This window comes from Echinops telfairi, unplaced genomic scaffold (genome assembly GCF_000313985.2).
Source record: "Echinops telfairi isolate 266 unplaced genomic scaffold, ASM31398v2 ScPeMD7_36;HRSCAF=134, whole genome shotgun sequence".
Taxonomy (NCBI): domain Eukaryota; kingdom Metazoa; phylum Chordata; class Mammalia; order Afrosoricida; family Tenrecidae; genus Echinops; species Echinops telfairi.
The window spans coordinates 3811226-3830224 of record NW_022103934.1 but is presented as its reverse complement, the minus strand read 5'-3'; the positions used below and the strand labels follow the sequence as shown (position 1 = coordinate 3830224).

At 61.9% G+C, this 18999-nt stretch overlaps 2 protein-coding genes across 3 annotated transcripts in view; one reads left to right on the top strand and one right to left on the bottom strand.

Moving 5' to 3' along the window:
- The window catches only part of CAMSAP3 (calmodulin regulated spectrin associated protein family member 3), a 48786-nt gene extending 33205 nt beyond the window's left edge, over positions 1 to 15581 (top strand). Inside the window, exons 2-20 of the mRNA XM_045290309.1 lie at positions 5011 to 5067; positions 5708 to 6010; positions 6570 to 6692; positions 6768 to 6863; positions 7029 to 7061; positions 7824 to 7871; positions 8136 to 8274; positions 8811 to 8950; positions 9038 to 9131; positions 9215 to 9269; positions 9367 to 9440; positions 9627 to 9696; positions 9781 to 11209; positions 13222 to 13361; positions 13441 to 13721; positions 14220 to 14319; positions 14691 to 14803; positions 14881 to 14999; positions 15088 to 15581. Of these exons, the coding sequence (XP_045146244.1) occupies positions 5011 to 5067; positions 5708 to 6010; positions 6570 to 6692; positions 6768 to 6863; positions 7029 to 7061; positions 7824 to 7871; positions 8136 to 8274; positions 8811 to 8950; positions 9038 to 9131; positions 9215 to 9269; positions 9367 to 9440; positions 9627 to 9696; positions 9781 to 11209; positions 13222 to 13361; positions 13441 to 13721; positions 14220 to 14319; positions 14691 to 14803; positions 14881 to 14999; positions 15088 to 15393 (3720 nt within the window). The 3' untranslated portion in view covers positions 15394 to 15581. The remainder of the gene's footprint in view (positions 1 to 5010; positions 5068 to 5707; positions 6011 to 6569; positions 6693 to 6767; positions 6864 to 7028; positions 7062 to 7823; positions 7872 to 8135; positions 8275 to 8810; positions 8951 to 9037; positions 9132 to 9214; positions 9270 to 9366; positions 9441 to 9626; positions 9697 to 9780; positions 11210 to 13221; positions 13362 to 13440; positions 13722 to 14219; positions 14320 to 14690; positions 14804 to 14880; positions 15000 to 15087) is intronic.
- Positions 15582 to 16674: 1093 nt separating this feature from the next.
- Positions 16675 to 18999, bottom strand: part of XAB2 (XPA binding protein 2) — an 8261-nt gene continuing 5936 nt past the window's right edge. For both annotated transcript variants that reach the window (XM_004717322.2, XM_045290342.1), the window contains 7 exons: positions 18454 to 18616; positions 18182 to 18372; positions 17964 to 18086; positions 17700 to 17871; positions 17147 to 17276; positions 16939 to 17048; positions 16675 to 16772 (listed from right to left, as the gene is read on the bottom strand). In XM_004717322.2, the coding sequence (XP_004717379.1) occupies positions 16711 to 16772; positions 16939 to 17048; positions 17147 to 17276; positions 17700 to 17871; positions 17964 to 18086; positions 18182 to 18372; positions 18454 to 18616 (951 nt within the window). In that variant the 3' untranslated portion in view covers positions 16675 to 16710. The remainder of the gene's footprint in view (positions 16773 to 16938; positions 17049 to 17146; positions 17277 to 17699; positions 17872 to 17963; positions 18087 to 18181; positions 18373 to 18453; positions 18617 to 18999) is intronic.

The window sequence follows — 18999 nt, the reverse complement described above, 5'->3', positions numbered from 1 at the left end:
CCGGGCCGAGCGGCCTCCGGCAGGTGTGAGCCATCGCTTCATTTACGCGAGAAGGCCGGCGAGCCCGGGAGAAGGGGAAGGGTTGGCACAAGATCACCTGGGGCTGATCCCGGTTCCTGGTCCTTGTGCCGCGGGAAGCAGGGCCTTCCGCCCCGGGCGGATTCTCCCCGCCCTTCTGCAGCCCCCTAGGTCTGCTCTGGGCCGCCTGATGAGGATGGGGAAGGTTTCCGGGATTAGAGGCCCAGGACGCCTGCTACCAGAGCTGGCAGCGCAGGCAGGCCGATGGGGTTAATTAGGGTCTGGGCTTTCCTGGGAGGGGGTGGGGGTGGGGGGACGCCCTGCTCTCCCACTGGGCCTGGCACCAGCTGGGTACAGTCCCTTCCCCCTCCCGTGACCCTCCCAGATCAACCTGTTCTGGGTGTGGGTCTCGGTGACAGCGGTCCAGCCTCCGGATCCGCCCGAGCCTGTTCCTTACTCTTGATCCTAGATTCGCTCCACTGCCGCCTTCCATGTGGGCCCCACTTTGGGGCCTAACACCCCCCTCCCCCCATCTGCTCAAGAAGGAAAAGGGGCCGTGAGTGGGGCCCAGAACCGCCCCAGCCCCTCACATCCCAGGTGCTAGAAGGCTGGACTTGGGAATCATGTGTGCTGCCTTTGAATGCTAACCCTCCCAGAGCATGGTTTCAGTTCTCGGAGCTTCCGGCTTCCCCTCTTCCTGGGAAACCCTAGTTCCGGTCTTGACTCAGTTTGTAGATGTGTGGGGGCACCCATGTGTTCGGGCATGGATGGGATGCTGAATAGAAATCCCTGTGTTCCGTCTGCGACGAGCTGGGCTGCTTGCAATCCGATCATGGTCGGCAGTTCAAAACCACCAGCAGCAGCTCTTGGGGGAGAAAGCCTAGGCTTTCGACTCCCATAAACAGTCCCCGAAACCCACAGCGGGTCGCTGTGCCGCCAGCATTGACTTGATGGCAGCGAGTTGGGTCTCAGACCAAACGGGAAAACCAAACTCACTCAAAACAGATGCCCTCGTTTGCAGCTGCGAGTTTGGCTGCAATTATTAGTAATAACATCGGTATTATTCCAATATTAATATTGTGGCCAGAGCCACATTTCCTGATCCCTTGCCTTGCTGGTTTGGTTCATACTGACCTAGCAGCACCCACACCCCTCTGTGACATCTCAGGTAGCTGTCATTTCCCTGTGGGTCCAGTCCAAACTGCCCTCCTCTCACCTGCTCTAAACGGGACTGAAGAAGGCAGTGAGGGCAGAGCCCTGGGAGGGTGGTGACAGGCTGGTCCTAGGTGCTGAGGCTGTGGAAGGGAGGAGGGGATGGGACAGATTATCTCTGCTTAGTGGGCTAAACTGCTTAGAGTGATCAGTGCCCGGCATCCCAAGAAGGAAATCCCTGAAATCTCCATAGGAGGGAAGAGAAGGCTCCCCGAGGAGAGAAAGGGCCTTGAATGATGTTTAGGAGTTTGCCAGGGGAAAGAGAATGAATGTAAAGGAACCCTGGGGGTACATCCGCAAGAGATTCTTGGAGAACACACAGATAGATCCCTGTTCCCTCCTAGTCTCTCCCTGCTGCTTCCCATGCAGGCAGGCCCCACCCACACCCTAGCCTACCCCACCGGATCTGCTTGAGAAAGAAAAGGCATTGTGAGGAGCACTCCAACCTCCCCAGCCCGCACATCCCAGGTGGTGAGGTGCCAGAGGGCTGGCCTTGCTTTGGGAGGGCCTGGAAGCTGTGCGTGGGGATGTGATAAGCACCAGGGAATGAGGAGGCTGGGCAGGAATGCAGGCAGGTGGGCTCAGAGATGGTGCTTCCGGAATGAGTCTGGGAAACAGCACCTGCAGGTCCCTAATGCATTGGGAAGCGGGTTTCAGGTCTGCTCACCTAGCCGGCTTGGCTCTTGGGACCTGGGTCTTCTCATCTGTGGAGAGGGGGTAAGGCTCAGAAGAGGGAAGGCACGCAAGGCCAGGGCACAAGTCAGCGTTAGCTGTGCAGCCCAGGGCGCGCCTGGGCACTGCCAGGTGGCTGGCCTGGCTCCCGGGGTCCAATGAGCATATGAGAAACATGGCAGATCCTGGAGACTTAGCCAAAGAAAGGAGAGTAAAATGTTCCGTTCATAATGTCTCCTATTGATTTCTTGTAGAAGTGACGACCTCTTGGGTGTAAAAACCCTATTCCTGTGGAGTCGATTCCAGCTCAAAGAACTGCTGCTTGGGGTTTCCAAGGCTGTGATCTTAATGAGAGTAGACTGCCATGTCTTTCTTCCGCCAAGCAGCTGGGGGTTCAAACTGCAGACGTTGGGGTTAGCAGCCAAGCACTTAACCACTGCACCAGCAGGGCCCTATCCTTCGAGCATCTCCCCAAACTCACTGCCATCAAGTTGATTCCAATTCATTGTGACCCTGCAGGACAGGGTAGACCTACCCCTGTGGGTTTCTTTACAGGAGTAGAAAGCCTCATCTTTCTCCCTTTCTTCCATAGAGCGGCTGGTGGTTTCAAACTGCTGACCTTGCGGGCAGCAGCCTAATATATCATTCTTACGCCGGCACCAGGGCTCCGCCCCTTGGAGTATAGTGGGCTTAAACAAAATATGTTCCTAAATTAATTTCACTTGCTTCTTTCTTTTTTTTGCTATTTTTAAAGTAGAAAAAAACGACAGCCCCAGCTGGGGCTCCCGTTCTATTTCTGTTAGCGCTGGTGGACAGGAAATGCCTGGTCAACACTCAGTGGTATAAAGCAGTGGGTTCCACCCGGGAGCAATTTTGCCCCAGAGAGAACCTGCAACAAGGCCCGTCTGTCTCCTCTGGGAGGTGAAAGAAACCTAATCCCAGTCTGTTCGGATGCACGTTGCCCATCTCCATGTGTTTCAGAGTGGAAATTAGCACTGTGGGGTTCCCCCTTGGCTGGGGTCGCGGGAGCAGGTTGCCAGGCCCATCTTCTGTGGTGCTACTGGGCTGGTTTGAACCACCAACGTGTAGGTTAGTGTCAAGAGCAAACCATGTGCCCCAGGGACACCCCCCCCCAAGTATGGTGTTGCTTCAGGTGGTTGCTGTGGTGTGGACTCCTGTCTCTGGCAACCCCACGTGTACAGAGCAGCACTGCGAGGCTGTGACCTTTGGAAATGGATAGCCAGGCCTTTCTTCCCAGGCACTCTCCCAGGGTGGGTTTGGACCACCAACCTCCTGGCTTGTCGTTGTGTGGGTTATCCATTGACACCACCTGAGGGTTCAGTCAGCACTTCCTAGGACTGCTGTAGCGACACACCCCTGGCAGGTGTCTTCACACACAGCAAAGGGATTCTCGAACCTCTGAGGCCAGAAATCGAAATTCGGGTCGGCAGTGCAGGTGCCCCCTGAAGGGTTTTAGGGGAGGATCCTGGCCTCTCCCAACTTCAGGTGGCCTCAGGCTGTCCTTGGTCTGGGGTGGTATCACTCCTCTCTCTCTGCCTCAGTGTTCCCTGTCTCGCTCCCCAACCCCCACCCCCTCTCACTGTCTCTTCTGCAAAGATAGCATTGCATGGGAGTCCCTGATTGCATGGGAATGTCCCGGTGATCTGCGTCCGTCCGAGCACAGCAGTGGGAAAGCCTGGGGCATGCAGTTCTGTTCTGATGTATGTGGGATCCCTGGACACCAGAATGTGCTGTGCGGCAGCTGGCGTGTGCCAGACGAAGACCCTCCCTACTCCAGAATGAGCTCAGCTGCGTGCATCTCTCCAAACCAGATCAGGGGCCCAGGGGTGAAGATTTTAGCATTGTTCTTGACATGCAGACAGAATTCAGCCCAGCAGTCACAGGAAGTCATCTCAGATAAGCCAAGGCACTCAGATAAGCCGCCTGGAGCCCACATCAAGGGCCCCATGATGGTGGCCCTGAGGACTTGGCTGCCTGGGGTGAGAAAGCTGGGAGACTCAGGAGGAGGAAGTCCGGAAGGAGGGAGTTTCAGGCACAGAGCCCAAGATCCAAGTCCACAAGTGTGCCTCAGCCGGTCACTGCTGGCCTTGGGTAGGCAGGATAGGAGTGGGAGGGCTGAGTTGAGCTGGAGGAGGAAGTGGTCTGTAGGTGGCAGTGGGGGGCACAGGGGAGGACAGGAGCGATCTTGGGGTGTACGGAAGGAGCCTATGGAAAGAATGCTGGAGCCCAGGAGCCCTGGGACCTCGAGGGCTAGGGTGGGACCTGGGGGGGGTGGATGTGAAGAGGGTGACTTGGGGAAGGATGGGGGAGTCACGTTCAAAGACTTTTTTAAGGCACAGAACCCTTCTTTGAAATACTGTCCTCACCAGTTACTACTTTGGCAGCCCCACTGTACCAGAGTAGAGCTTGGCTCCGTAGGGATTTCAGGCCTGCGGCATTGGGGGTGCTGATTGCCAGGCCTGCCTTCCACTCCACGGCACCTCTGGGTGGGTTTTGAGACTCCAACCTTTCGGTTAGCACCAGGGACTCCTTTCAAGCCTACATCAAGCCTCAATAGATAACACAGCTATTCTTCTGGGAGCAGCAGGAGGACCAGGAGCCTCCCCCAGATTTGCCTCCCACCCCCAGGGCAGGTATCCCTGTCAGGTCAAGTCCCCTGTTCCCCTCAGGGCAGTGTTGGCCTCAGTCCCCTTCTCCGAAGCGGCCTGGCAGCTCCTCTGTTTGTGCATGTCCTCACTGCTGGGTCCTGCTTGGCCCTCTGCCACCCACCTGCCCATTGCTTCCCCCAGTGGGGCCGCCTCCCCTTTTCCTCCCTGCCCTGCTCACCCAGGGCTGCCATGGCTGCCTCTCTGGTATGCCCGGCCAGCTGTCCTAGCCCCAAGTCCTCAACATTCAGCTTCTACCCCCTTACCTGCTGCAGCCACCACCTGGCTGCTCCATCTTCCCCCCTCAGATCCCAGATCCAACACAAGCCTTGGGTGCCTCCCCCTCTCTACCTCCTCAAGTCAGGTGGCAGGCTTAACAACCCCTAACCCCCAACCCCCAGAAGTGTGCTAGGGTCCTGCCTGAGAACCCGCCCTTTCCCAGGGTGCCCACCCCCACGCCTCCAGCAGCCCCAGGCGAGAGCCAGATGATGGCGGGATGGTCAGGCCTGAGGGTGAGCCCCACCTCATCCTTGGCCATCCTGCTGTGTGGCCCCTGGCAGGATGCTTTCCTTCTCGGTGCCTCAGTTTCCTCATCCGGGAAGCCAATTAACAATTGGCCCTGAGCTGCTTCCAGCGTCATGGTGGAGGCTCAAACGGGACCACACTCAGGCTGTGACTCAGTTTGTTATGGTCCATGCTTTTTCCCCTTCGCAACCAAGCCTTTGACTCAGAGACCCTACAGGGCAGCAAAGGGCCACTCCTTAGGCATGTGAAGCTTCTTGGAGCAAACGGCCTCATCTTTGCCCCTCAGAGCAGTGGTGGGTTTGAACTGCTCAGCTGGTAGTTAGTGGCTCAAAGCTTAACCCATTGGTCACCAGCGCCTCTATGAGTCGGAATGGACCGCAGGGCAGGGAGTTGCGAGTTGTTTTGGTTCCAAGCATTTGGGGAGGCAGGTCCGGCCTCTCCCCTTTGAGCCCCTCTTCCTAGCTGGCCACGGGGCTTCCCTGGGGGCTAGGACAGCCTCCAAAGCCCTCCCTCTTTGCCCTTTCAGTTCAGGTGCTACTTTCCCAGCCCGGGGCACCCACCCGTGTCAGGGCCCTTGGGACCGTGTGTTCAGGGAGGGTCTCGGGTAGGGCTAGGGGTTCTGCAGTGCCCCTGACTGGCGCGGCTCCTCTCTGCCCCTCACAGAGCACGTGCCCCCGGAGCTGTGGGAACCCTTTTACACCGACCAGTATGCGCAGGAGCACGTGAAGCCCCCCGTCACGAGGCTGCTGCTCTCGGCCGAGCTCTACTGCAGAGCCTGGCGCCAGGCGCTGCCGCAGCTGGAGGCTCCCCCCGGCCCCTCGGCACTGCTGGCGCTGCTGACGCGGAAGGGCTCCGTGCCCGCCCTGCCCGAGCGCCCCGTGTGCGAAGCTGACCTGCGGCACCAGCCCATCCTTATGGTAGGCCCCGCCCCCAGGTTTAGCCCCGCCCAGTTCATGCGGACCTAGGCCAGGCTCCACCCCCCTGCCTTGAGGCCTAACTTCTCCAGTGCTCCGCCCACCAAACTTGGCTCCTCCCCCAAAGGCACCACCCCCTAAAAGTGCAACCCACTCCTAAGCTTAGTATTTGGCTGCAAGGTCGACCACCAAGCCGGTCTTTTCTGGGACTTTTATCCCACTTCCTTCCCTTGGCTCCACCCACTGCCCCCCCCTCAGGTTTCGGCCTCCAGCCCTGCCCATTCCAGCCTTGTGCCCTCAATGGAGCTCTGCCCCCTCTTTTGCCACGCCCCCTCTAGTACCGCCCTCCCCTTCCTGCCCCGCCTGCTTTATGCCCCGCCCACCCAAGCCCCACCCTCTCCTAGACTTACTTGCACCTGCCCAGCTTTCTCCTTCCTGTCCCCGCCCACTCGTCCTGCCTGGCCAGTCTAGTGCTGCCCTCTCCTTTCTGCCACGCCCACTCTGGGCCCGCCCTGCCCCCCAGCTCCACCTATCCTGGCCTCACTCCCAGTCCTTATTGCAGGGTGCCCACCTAGCTGTCATTGACGCCCTCATGGTTGCCTTCGCCTTTGAGTGGACGAAGACGCTGCCAGGCACCTTGGCTCTGGGCAGCTTGGAACACAAGCTCCTCCTCTGGGTGGACTCGGTAGGTAAGGTCTGCTTGGGGTAGGCTGGGGCAGGCCCCCCCAGTGGCTGAGCACTGACTTCTTCTGCCCCCTAGACCGTCCGGCGCCTGCAGGAAAAGACGGAGCAGGACGCAGCCCAGCGCGCATCACCGGCAGCCCCTGCTGACACGGTGGCCCCAGCACAGCCCTCGGTGAGCCGGAGGGGGAGACAGGCTAGGGGCTGGGTGGGCAGGGCGGGCTGTGCCTTGCACCCTTCCTGCAGTGGGTGGGCTGCCAGCCGGTGACTCTTTCTCTCTCTCTCTCTGTGCCCCCTCTCCCTGCACCCCCCTTGCTCCTGTCTGCCTCTCGGGCCTCAGTGCCCCACACGCTGGTACTGGAAGCTGGTTCCTGTAAGTGGGCTGCTTGTCCACCCTGTCTGCCTGTCCCTCGTGTTGCTGTCTGTGTGTCTGTTTGCCTGCCTGTTAGAACCCTCTCCTGCCAACCCCCAGCAATGAGCAAAGGAGGGCAGACCCCAACCCCAAAAGACCCCTGTTGACCAAGAAAAGGGTGGCTTCTCCCCCACTAACTGGTGAGGTGTGGAGGAAGCTCCCTCCACCTTAGTCAAGAGAGAAAAATGACATACTGACTCCCATAGCTCATCCCTGTTAGCCTCTGTCCCTTAGCCAAGTTGGGAGAGCCCCCAGCCCATCAGACCTCAGGCATGGTGACCCAAGGGGGCATGTGGGAAGATATCCTCCAGCCAAGAGAAAGACCTTAAAATCCAGAAGATGGGAGAGGACCCTCCTTAACTGAGAGTGGAGTCCCCTGTGGGACTCGGACCAGCACTTGTGACTCCCTCAGTGGGGAGGGTGTCCCCACCTCTGCTCTTGCCTCCTCCACCTGCCCTAGGCCTGGGGTGGGGGTCCTCTCCTGCCTACCTGCTTCCCATGCGTCCTCATCCTAAGCTGGGCGCCTGGTCTTTTGTGGGAGGGGTGCCTGCATGGGGGGGCTGCTCTGGGAGGTCCCTACAGCCAGCTGGAGCTTAGGTAGGCAGCTGGACAGCCAGGGCTCAGGTCAGAAGTCAGGGATATCCGCCCCCCGGAGGTGGGCTTGGGGGCCCAGCAAGTCAGCACCCCCTCCTGCCCGGCTGACGGCTGCTCCTCTCCCCCCAGCACGCAATTGCCTTCTGTTTGAAGGAGTCAGGGAGCAAACCCCCTATGGTAATGTATCCCCTGCCCCCAGGGTCCCAGGTGTCCCCGCCCCCAGCCCTCTGCTGCTGGCCTGGCTGCACGCAGGCACCACTTCTGCCTCTCGCTGCTGCCCCTCCCCGCTCCAGGCTGGCCCCCCACTCTGGCTCTGGGACCCCCAGCTTTTCACCCTTGCAGGGCGAGGACCCCAGCTCTCCCCACCCAGCCTGCATGACTTCTGACCTAGGGGGCCAGACTGCCCGCTGACCTGACCCTACTACTCCCACCCACATGCAGATCCGGTACCGCAAGGACCGGGCTGTGGCCCGACGGGCTCCCTGCTTTCCCACGGTGACCGGCCTCCAGGACCTGGCCAGTGGGGCTGCACTGGCCGCCACCATCCACTGCTACTGTCCCCAGCTCTTGCGACTAGAGGGTGAGTCAGACCCGGCCCTGGGAGCCGATGGCCCACGACCCAGCATCCAGGCCTCTGTCTTCCCAACAGCTCTTCAAGCTCAGCTAGGGGCAGGATGGTGGGGTGGGTCCCATGGGCCTTCCAGAGACCACGCCTCTCCTGTGATGAGCCACGTGCCCTTGTACGAGGCACCTCCCACTTCTGAGCTTCCTGAGGTTCAGCCCCTGGACAGCTCCCCCCTTCAGGGGAGAACCATAAGCTTCATCAGTCCATTATAGCCGTGGAGCGGCCGTTGCCTCCCCTGGAGGGCTGTGGATGGTCAGGAGCGACATTCCTGGGACTTGAGTTGAGGCCCACGGAAGCTAGCTCTGGGGGTTTGCATGCCCGCAGTGGGGAGAGCAGGTGCACAGGTCCAGGGGTCCAGTCTCGTGGACTCACTGAGGGATGTCCGGCTTGGAGGAGATCCTCTATGGGTGGGGGCCATTGGTGTCTTTGCTGCTGGGCCCTGGTGCCCCTCCTGTCCCTAAAGTCAGGAACTTTGGTTTCTTGTCCCCCAGAGGTCTGCCTCAAGGACCCCATGTCGGTGGCCGACAGCCTGTATAACCTACAGCTTGTGCAAGATTTCTGCGCTTCCCGCCTCCCCCGTGGCTGCCCGCTATCCCTGGAGGACCTGCTCTACGTACCCCCGCCCCTCAAGGTGAAGCCACCGTGGGGCCAGCGGGGCCCAGATGGGTGTCCTGGGCTGGGGTGGCTGGCGGCTGACCCTGGCCGGCTCTGCCTGCAGGTCAACCTGGTGGTGCTGCTGGCCGAGATGTTCACGTGCTTTGAGGTGCTGAGACCTGACTTTGTGCAGCCCGTAGCCCTGCCCGACGGGCACGGTGAGGCCTGGCCCAGGGACAGGAGGCGGGGAGGCATGTGTGTGGGCAGCCTGGCCAAGCCTGAACACCTTCTCTGTTCACAGCCACCTCACCCCGAGGCATGGAGGCCTCCCCGCCTCAGAACCGCAGTGGTGGCAGGTACAGTTCCCCCTCCTGCTTCTTACCTGGGCTGCAGAAGGGGGTGGGGTGGGGTGGGGGTGGGGGCATCCCTGGGCTAACTGGGGTCTCTTGGCAGTTCTCCCGTCTTCAATTTCCGCCACCCACTCCTGTCACCCGGTGGCCCCCAGTCCCCACTCCGAGGATCCACAGGTGAGGAGCTGGAGGGGACACCCCACCCAATCAGAAACGGGTCCCCCCAGAGGCCCCTCCTGACCTTGCATGGCCCGTAGTGTCTGGTCTGAGGAGAACACACAATGATGCATCAGTGACTTGCCAAATGACACCTCTGCCCCCCTCCCCGTGCCCGCTGAGTGACCCCCTTCCCCGTCTCCCCAGGCTCCCTGCAGTCCTCACCATCCATGTCCCATATGGAGGCCCTGGGCAAAGTCTGGAACCGCCAGCTCAGGTGAGCGCTGCTGTGGGTGGGCAGGATGGGTAGGGCGGGTCCAAGGCACACCCCAGGGGCTGACCCCTCCCTCTGGCCACCCAGCCGTCCCCTTTCCCAGGCTGTGTCGTTCAGCACCCCCTTTGGCCTGGACAGCGACGTGGACGTCGTCATGGGAGACCCTGTCCTGCTCCGCTCTGTCAGCTCGGACAGCCTGGGGCCGCCCCGCCCCGCGCAGCCCCCGCCGGAGCCCGGAGACCTGCCCACCATCGAGGAGGCCCTGCAGATCATCCACAGCGCCGAGCCCCGGCTGCTCCCCGATGGGGCAGCAGATGGCAGCTTCTACCTCCACTCTCCTGAGGGGCCCTCGAAGCCGCTAAGCTCCTCCTACCCGTCGGAAGGGCTCCCCAAGGCCCCCATCTATTTGCCCCACCCCGAGAGCCCCTGCCCAGCCGGGGAGGTTTTAAAACCCCTGGCCCCCTCCGAGGGGTCCCCGAAGGCAGTGGCCTCGTCCCCTGCGGCCACCAACTCGGAAGTCAAGATGACCAGCTTTGCTGAGCGCAAGAAGCAGCTGGTGAAGGCGGAGGCTGAGGCGGGTGGGGGCTCCCCAGCGACGCCCCCAGCGGCCCCCGAGGCCCTGAGCTCAGAGATGAGCGAGCTGGGTGCCCGGCTGGAGGAGAAGCGGCGCGCCATCGAGGCTCAGAAGCGGCGCATCGAGGCCATCTTCGCCAAGCACCGCCAGCGCCTGGGCAAGAGTGCCTTCCTGCAGGTGCAGCCCCGAGAGGCGGCCAGCCCTGCCCCTTCCACCGAGGACGCTACCGCTGGGGAGACTGACGTGGGCCCAGCCCCTGGTGGGGAGCGGCCGGCAGGCGAGGGTCAGGGCGAGCCCTCCCCTCGGCCCAAGGCCGTCACCTTCTCGCCAGAGCTGGGGGCAGCGCCCCCCGAGGGCCTGGGCGAGTACAACCGGGCGGTCAGCAAACTGAGCGCTGCGCTGAGCTCGCTGCAGCGGGACATGCAGAGGCTCACGGACCAACAGCAGCGGCTTCTGGCGCCACACGAGGCCCCCGCACCTGCCTCGCCGCCCGCTGCCTGGGTCATTCCCGGTCCCACGACAGGCCCCAAAGCCGCATCCCCCAGCCCCACTCGTCGAGCCTCTGTCCCCCGTCGCAGCTCTGTGCCAGGCCCCAGCCCAGCACCCCGCAGCCCCAAACACGCTCGGCCAGCAGAGCTGCGGCTGGCGCCCCTGACGAGAGTGCTCACCCCTCCCAACGATGTTGACAGCCTCCCCCACCTGCGCAAGTTCTCCCCCAGCCAGGTGCCCGTGCAGACACGGTCCTCCATCCTCCTGGCTGAGGGCACACCACCCGAGCAGCCTGCCAGCCGGCCCGGCCTCATTGAGATCCCGCTGGGCAGCCTGGAAGGGCCTTCAGCAGAGGATGAAGGAGAAGGGAGCCCCCCAGGGGCTGAGGACTCTCTGGAGGAAGAGGGGTCTTCGGAGGGAGAGCCCAGGACTGGACTGGGCTTCTTCTATAAGGTGAGGGGGGCAGGGATGCGGATGCCCATTAGTGGGGGTAGGGGTGGGCGGGTGCTGGACAGGTGATTGGGTGGTGTTTCAGTTACCCAGGGCTGCTGAAACAGAAATACGAGTGGGTGGCCTGTCCCTAACAGATGGTAGGGCTTTACTGAGGGACTGGGTGCACAGATGGGTGGGTTGGTAGAAAGATAGGTGATATGGGGTGTGGATGGACATGGGGCGCTGGATCCCTAAACGCAGAGGGCTTTACTGATGGATGACCAGGGAAGTAGATGTTTGGACAAGATGAGCTGATGGACAGATAGGTGGAGTGGATGGGGGTGGCCAGGTGGGCGGGTAGACAAATGGCTAAGGGAATGAGGCAACACATCAGTCATAGGAGATCAAATGGATGGATGAGTGACTGGGTAGGTGGGTGTGTGGATTAATGAGTGGGTGACCAGGTTGATGGATCTGTTAGGGAGTGAAGTGGTGGGTGGGTGGATGGATACAGTGACTATAAGGATGGTTGGATGGATAGGACTGGACTGGTGGATGAGTGTGTAACTGGATGGATGGCAGATGGATGGATATGTGAGTAGGTAGTTAGGCAGCGTGGACAGGGTGTGGGGTGGTCTGATAGACAGATAAGTGGGTCAGTAGAGAGCATGATGGGGAGATGGACTAATGGTTTGTCTCATTGACAGGGTTGGGTAGATGACAGGTGGGTGATGGACAGATGGACAGTGGGTGGGCAAACATGGGTATGGTCTTCTAAATATCCCCACCCCATCCCATGTCCACTCACCTGCCCATTCTCATGGTACCCCAGTCTGAACCACTGACATCTCTCACCTGGGTACCTACGGTCACCACCTCACTGCTTTGTACTGGCCCCCACCCCCACCCCCGTTTTCCCACTGAGCAGCTGCGGGGGTGGGGGTGGGAGTGGCTTGTGGGAAATGCAAGCGTGGCCCTTGCCACGCCCCTGTTTACATTCTTAGTCCCTCGCTTTTAGCAAGAAACTGATTCCTCTCTCAAGGGGCCCTGGGCTCTGTGCTGGGGTGCTCACATCTGACCCAGACCTGGGCCCACCCTCCCGGGCTCTCCTCCACACCCTACTTATCTTCTTCTGACCTCAGGGCCTTTGCACGTGCTGTTTCCTCTGCTAGGAATACTTTCTTTGCCCGGCTCCTGGACCCAGTCAGGTTCTCATCCTGCTTCCTCCAGGAAACCTCCCTTGATGCCCAGGATGAGGACAGTCCCTCTCCCAGAGTGCCTGGCAGTGCCTAGTGCTTCTCTTGGTCATCTTTCTCAGTTTCTCGGTGGGTTAAGACGTGTGAGCAGCACCAGGCCCACCCCAGTGCCCAGCATAGGGCTGCCCACCAATTGGGCCAGTAGCCCAATTGACCCTACTCGTGGTGACCTTGCATGTGCTAGCCTAGAACTGCACCCCGTGGGTTGCCACACCTTTCTCCCGAGGCATGTCCAGGTAGACATGAACCTTCACGCTCTGGGGCAGCCACTGAAGGCATCAGCTCTGTGCACCACCCAGCCCCCTTCTGTGGTCCAGCACCCAGAGTAGGGCTCTGCACCCACCCTCACAGTCGCCGTCAAGTTTCAAACCCACGCCAGACCCTGCCCCTGCCGGAGGAAGGCTGTGCTTTGGGCGGCACCCGGCGCTGTAATCTTTACAGAATGCAGAGCCCTGGGGGTCAACAGAGAGCGGGTGGTCTACCCCTGTAAGGACACCCGCCTGAACACCCAGGAGGCAGTTCGACTCTGTATCGTGGAATCACAGTGCGTCAGAATCCACTGGACAGTGGCTCGAAGGGAGTGAATTGCCGGGCTTACTGCCGCAGTGCCGCCTGATGGGTTTGAACCGCCTGCTTAGCGGAGGCGCGCATTGGTGTTTGCACGGCCCCGGGGCTCCCTTGGAATCGTTGCAAACGCGAAGGGCCACGGTGCAGCGGGCTGGGCAGCTGCCGGCCGGGCCACAGGAGGCTGGCCTCTGACCAGGCGCCTGTCCCCAGGGGGAAGACAAGCCCGAGGACGAGATGGCGCAGAAGCGGGCCAGCCTGCTGGAGCGGCAGCAGCGGCGGGCGGAGGAGGCTAGGCGGCGGAAGCAGTGGCAAGAGGCGGAGAAGGAGCAGCGGAAGGAGACGGCTGTCCGGTGAGGCTGAGACCCCCGGCCTGGGCGTCCTGAGCGCTGGTGGCCCCTCGGCCTGTCTGATCGCCCCTTCGTACTGCAGGCTAGCTCAGGAGGAGGCGGCGCCCCCGGCCCCCTTGGCGCCCGCAGCCCCCGCGTCCCGGGCCTCTGGCGAGGAGGAGGTGGGCGCCAGGCGAGGGGAGTTCACGAGGCTGGAGTATGAGCGCCGCGCCCAGCTGAAGCTCATGGACGATTTGGACAAGGTGTTGCGGCCCTGGGCGGGGGCTGGACGGCCGAACCGAGGTGGGCGGCGAGCGCCCCGGCCTCGCTCGGGGTGCTGCGATGACTCTGCCCTGGCCCGCAGCCCCGCCCGAGGCCTGCTGGGTGAGCATTGCAGGGGCAGGGTGTGTGTGTTGGGGGGGAGGTCTGTGCAGGACTTGGTGGGAGTCCTGTGTGTGTGAGAGCTTACAGGAGATGGCTTGGTGGCAGAGACCCCACAGTAATGTGTGGGGTGAGGGGTGGTGGTGCAGGGGGACGGACCTAGTGCTTTATCCCATGGCCTGCTGGGCACTACTCTCCCTTGTACTCGGTGTTTAGAGTCCGTGGGGGGTGTAGACGTTCATGGCTCAGCCGGTGTCTCAGAAGAAAGGCCTGGTGACCTTCCAAAACCAGCCCCTAACAGCCTGTAGTTCAGGTTCTGTTCTGATAGCATGGGGGGGAGGGGGGGGTCCTGAGTTGTGGCAGGTCTAGCAGGGGTTCAGTGGGGTGAGGGGTCTTGGGCAGGGCTGGTCACGAGTCTCCTCCAGAGCTTGATGGGCCAGGCCCCCTTAGGCCCTTGGGGTGACGGTTTAGGTGGGGGCTGACCAGTGCCATTTGCTCCAGGCTCCAGGCTCAGCAAGGTCTACTCCCAGTCTACCCTGTCACTGTCAACTGTGGCCAACGAGGTCCCCAATAATCTCGGCGTGAAAAGACACATGTCTCGGTGAGTGTGCCCCAGAAGCTTTAGTGTGTGTGCGCGCGCTGCGCTCGAGTCCTTGGATGAGCCCGAGTGTAAAGTGGTGCAAATGTGTGTGTGCTCGAGCGTGAGTGTACACAAGCCCATGAGGAGCTTCAATGTCTGTGCATGGATAAGTACAAGTGTGTGAGATGTGCGCGCATGCACCTGAGGACTGCTGAGTGTCCATGGAGTGCCGAAGCGTGCGACCTGTACGTTTACCTGGGAGTGTGCACCCTGTATGTGTACAGCCCCTCCCAGGCCTGTCATCTGGGCTTGCCCCTTTCCTGTTCTCTTCCCATGTTGGCCTGCCCCCAGCTGACCCCAACCCTGGCTGCCTCCCCTCCTCCTTCCCACAGGGCTCCCTCCCCGTCTGGCCTCTTGTCCCCCAGTCGCCTCCCCGGCAGCCGCGAGCGAGACTGGGAGAACGGCAGCAACGCCTCATCCCCGGCGTCAGTGCCCGAGTACACAGGTAGAGGGTGCTCCAGGTGGCTAGTGGGAGCCCTCCCTGTCCCCCGGCCCTGCCTGCTAACCTCCCCTGCCTCCCAGGCCCCAGGCTCTACAAGGAGCCCAGCGCGAAGTCCAACAAGTTCATCATCCACAACGCCCTGTCACACTGCTGCCTGGCGGGCAAGGTGAACGAGCCGCAGAAGAACCGAATCCTCGAGGTGGGCCCGGCGGCGGGGCAGGGCTGGCTGCTCAGAGCCCACCTTGCCAGCCCGCCCTTTCTGACGCTGCTCCCCTCGCCCCCCTCAGGAGATTGACAAGAGCAAGGCCAACCACTTCCTGATCCTCTTCCGAGACTCCAGCTGCCAGTTCCGGGCGCTCTACACGTTGTCGGGGGAGACGGAGGAGCTGTCCAGGCTGACCGGCTATGGCCCGAGGACCATCACGCCGGCCATGGTGGAGGGCATCTACAAGTACAACTCGGACCGCAAGCGCTTCACGCAGATCCCCGCCAAAACCATGTCAATGAGCGTGGACGCCTTCACCATCCAGGGACACCTCTGGCAGAGCAAAAAGCCCACCACGCCCAAGAAGGGGGGCGGCACCCCCAAATAGCCCCTTCCTGCCGGGGGACAGCTGGCATTCCCGGGTCCTGCCTGTTTCCGGCCTTGTCTGCGTGGGGCTGGGGTCCCCACCCCCAGTCTATGTTGTCCCGGGGCAGGGGGCTGAGCTGGGAGGTGCAGAGGCTCGGTGCTCAGCTCAGCCTCCCTCTGGCCTCCTTGAATAAAATAATTTAAAGAGTAGTTGGTTTCAAGTTTCCAGGCTGGCTGGGGTTCCCCCCTCCCCCCTAGCCCTCTCTGGTTCCTGCACTGGCACCTGTTCCAGGCTCTCCCCACTTCCCACTGGGCCTCCCTGCCAGCCCTTCCCACCTTTACCCCTCCCTGCTTCATTTCACCTCTCCTCGCTCCCCATCTCCCCCTCTTCACCTTCCTTCTCACACACACACTCTCCCACTCACACTCTCCCCCCACCTCCCACGCCCCTCCCCCACCTACACACACACACACCCTCACACCACCACCCCCCCAGCTGCTGGCACTGGTTGCCAGCACTGGTTCAGGGCCAGGTTTTAACCGGATCCACGCCAGTGTCTCCGGTTGCTTCCTTGGCATGGCCACTGGACACCTCGCACATCGGCACTTACACCACAGCTGTGAGACCGGCCCAGAACATGGCTGTCCTGTGGCCAGGTGGCCTGGGGCAGCTTCCCTGACCCACCCAGGCCTGGCCATCTGACATGTCCTTCCCACCCACAAGCCCAGTGAGCTCCCAAGGGAAATCGGATTATGCTGTGGCTCCATTGTGTACAGCCTGGGATTGCTCAGAGCCTAATGGCTCCCGGTGCTCAGGCCTCAGGCCACACCCGGCTGAGCCTCGCAGCAGCTCGGCCTCCTGGCCCGCCTCCAGCCTCAACCCCTTGAGGGCTGGGCACCCCAAGTTCCCAGAGCTGGGCTCTAGCCAGCCCCGCCAAAGCTGGAGGGGGGGCGGGGGGAGGGGAGCAGCCCTCTGGCTGGTGGCTTGTGTCCACGGAGAAGTGTTTGCTGAGGAGCTGGGCGCTGGGGGAGGCCCCAGGCTCTGAGCTCGCGGAGCTTCTGGAAGGAACTGCCTTGGGCGGCCAAGGATCTGGTGGCTCAGAGTCTAGAACTGGCTCAGTGGGTAGGGTGGGGGTAGGGCCTTTGGCCTGGCTCCATGCCCAGCTGCCCCACCCCTGGCCCCAGCCAATCTCTGGAGGAGGGGTGTGGGAGGAGGGGGAACGACAGTCTGGCTTGTGGCCAGGTTGCTGCTGAGCGGGCAGTCCCCACGGGCACCTGGGCAGCAGGAAGGAGGCCCAGACCATGACGTACAAACACAGGCTTTATTGGGGGTATGCAGCTAGTCGTCCTTCAGGCTCCCAAACACAGCAGCCGGCACGCTCTGCTGCTCCAGCCGCACCTCTGGGGGGGTGAGGAGATGGCAGTCACCACGGGAAGGCTCCTGCATATACACCCCCCTCCCCAACCCAGCACACCCCTCACCCAAAACCTGCCCCCACCCCACAACCCAGCACGCCCCTCACCCAGTACCCACCCCACCCCACAACCCAGCACGCCCCTCACCCACCGTTGGGTTCCAGGTCCATCTCATCGTCCTCCTCCTCCTCCCCTAGCTCGATCTCCTCGGGGTTGGCCTGCTGGGCCAGCTCCGCCAGCTCCTCCCGGGATGCATCGCTCCTGGGGGAGGGGTTTATGAGGGGGCCACACAGCCTGTCAGGGCCAGCTCCTACATCCTCTCCTGTGCCCCTGCACCTCCTGGGGTCCCCACACCTCACCTCACAAAGAGGATCTTGCTCTGGGCCCGAGGGGGCTGGTCCCGCTCAGCCTCTGCTGCCAACTGCTCTGCCCGCTGTTCCAGCAGCTTCATGTCGTCCATGCCACTCTGCCCAGGGGCTAAGTCCGACACTGTGGGCAGACGGTGCTCAGAAAGAGCCGAGGCAAGCCTCTCCACATCATTCAGGGCTGCTGCCCAGCCACCTACCTATCCATGCACGTACCCACCCACCTCTCCACCCATCCATCTAACCAACCAATTATCCATCCATCCATCACCAACCCATCTATCCACCCACTCATGGATCCTACTCATCCATGTGCCAACCTATCCCCTCACACCCCCCCCCACTAACCCATTCATCTACCCATTCATGCATCTACCCACCTGTCCAACTCTCCATCCACCCACTCACCCCTCCACTCCACCAACCACCCCATCCAACTAGCACCCACCCTCCCTGCCAGCCCTTTGCTGCTCCCCACAGGGCAGGCCGGCAGAGGAAGGATGCAGGGAGTTTGGTGCGCCAGGGGCTGAGGCCCACCATTACTCACCGGTGCCCGTGGCGCTGCCGGACACTTTGAGCATCTGCGAGGCCATGAAGTTAACCTGGGTGTTGTAGGTGGCCTGCACGCTGCGCCGGATCCGCAGCATCTCCCGGATTGTGTCATCATTGCCGTGACGGACCTCAAACTCCTTCCACGTTTGCCAGAACGCCCCGGTCGTCTGTGAGCAGGTGGGAGGTATGTGAGCCATGCCTGTTGGCCCACCAGCCTGCCTGCCCACCTGGCTCCCTACCCGGGAGGCCCTGCACCTACCCGGGGGTCGCAGATCTGGGAGCAGAAGCTGTAGATGGCGCGAGCGCGATCTATCTCACCCAGCTTGCACTCCATGTCGGCGAACCGCAGGCACATCTCCCGGGCATGCTCGTCGGATAGCACCTGGGAGCAGGGAGCAGGAGGGGGAGCTGGCCTGGCCTTGGCTTCCAGACAGCCCCCCACTCCGCTCCCCCCGCAAGCCTGACCCGCCCCCGCACCTCGATGGCCTTCTGGTAGATGCTGCGGGTGTGGGTGACGCCGTAGATCTCGGCGGCCCGCTTGATGTATATGTTGAACATGTCGTACTGCTGGGCGGGCTCCACAGCCCGGGTGGCGCGCTCGTACACGGCCATGGCGTGCCGCGCCAGGCCCCACTCCTCCTCCAGCTGGGCGTACAGCAGGTACAGCGCTGCAGGGGTCGGGAGTCGGCTGTCAGGGGACCCAATCAGTCCGAGGTCCCACACCCCACCCGTCTGCACCCGGCCCTCACTCTTGGCGTATTTGGGAGGGCAGCCATCCAGTGCCTGCTCAAAGAGGTCCCGCGCCCGCTCCAGCTTACGGCCCCCGTAGCGGGCAATGAACTTGGTCAGGTAGGTGCTCCAGATGTCCGAGACGTTGGGCCACTTGAACAGCGAGATGCCGCGCTCGTATGCCTGACCAAGGAGCCGCAAGTCACGGGTGAGCATGCACAGGGCCCCTGGGATGCCCTGCAGAGTTGGCCTGGGCCCCCCGAGGCCCAGCAAACACCCCTCCCCACAGCCCTGTCTTCCTCAGCAGACCACCAGGACCAAGGCTGGGTGGGTGGAGCAGGCCGCAGCTGATGCACTGGGTGGTGGTGAAGGCTGGACCCGGCCCTCTGCTGGGAGGAGAGGCAGGCAATGGCTCTGCCCCTGTAACCTCCTGTGCAAGCCCATGCCCAAATCCACCCGGCATTGTGGGGGCAGAGCAGCCCCTCCAGTGCGTGTGTCAGGTCGTCGTAGTCCTCGGTGCCAACTGACACACACACACACACACACACACACACACACACACACAC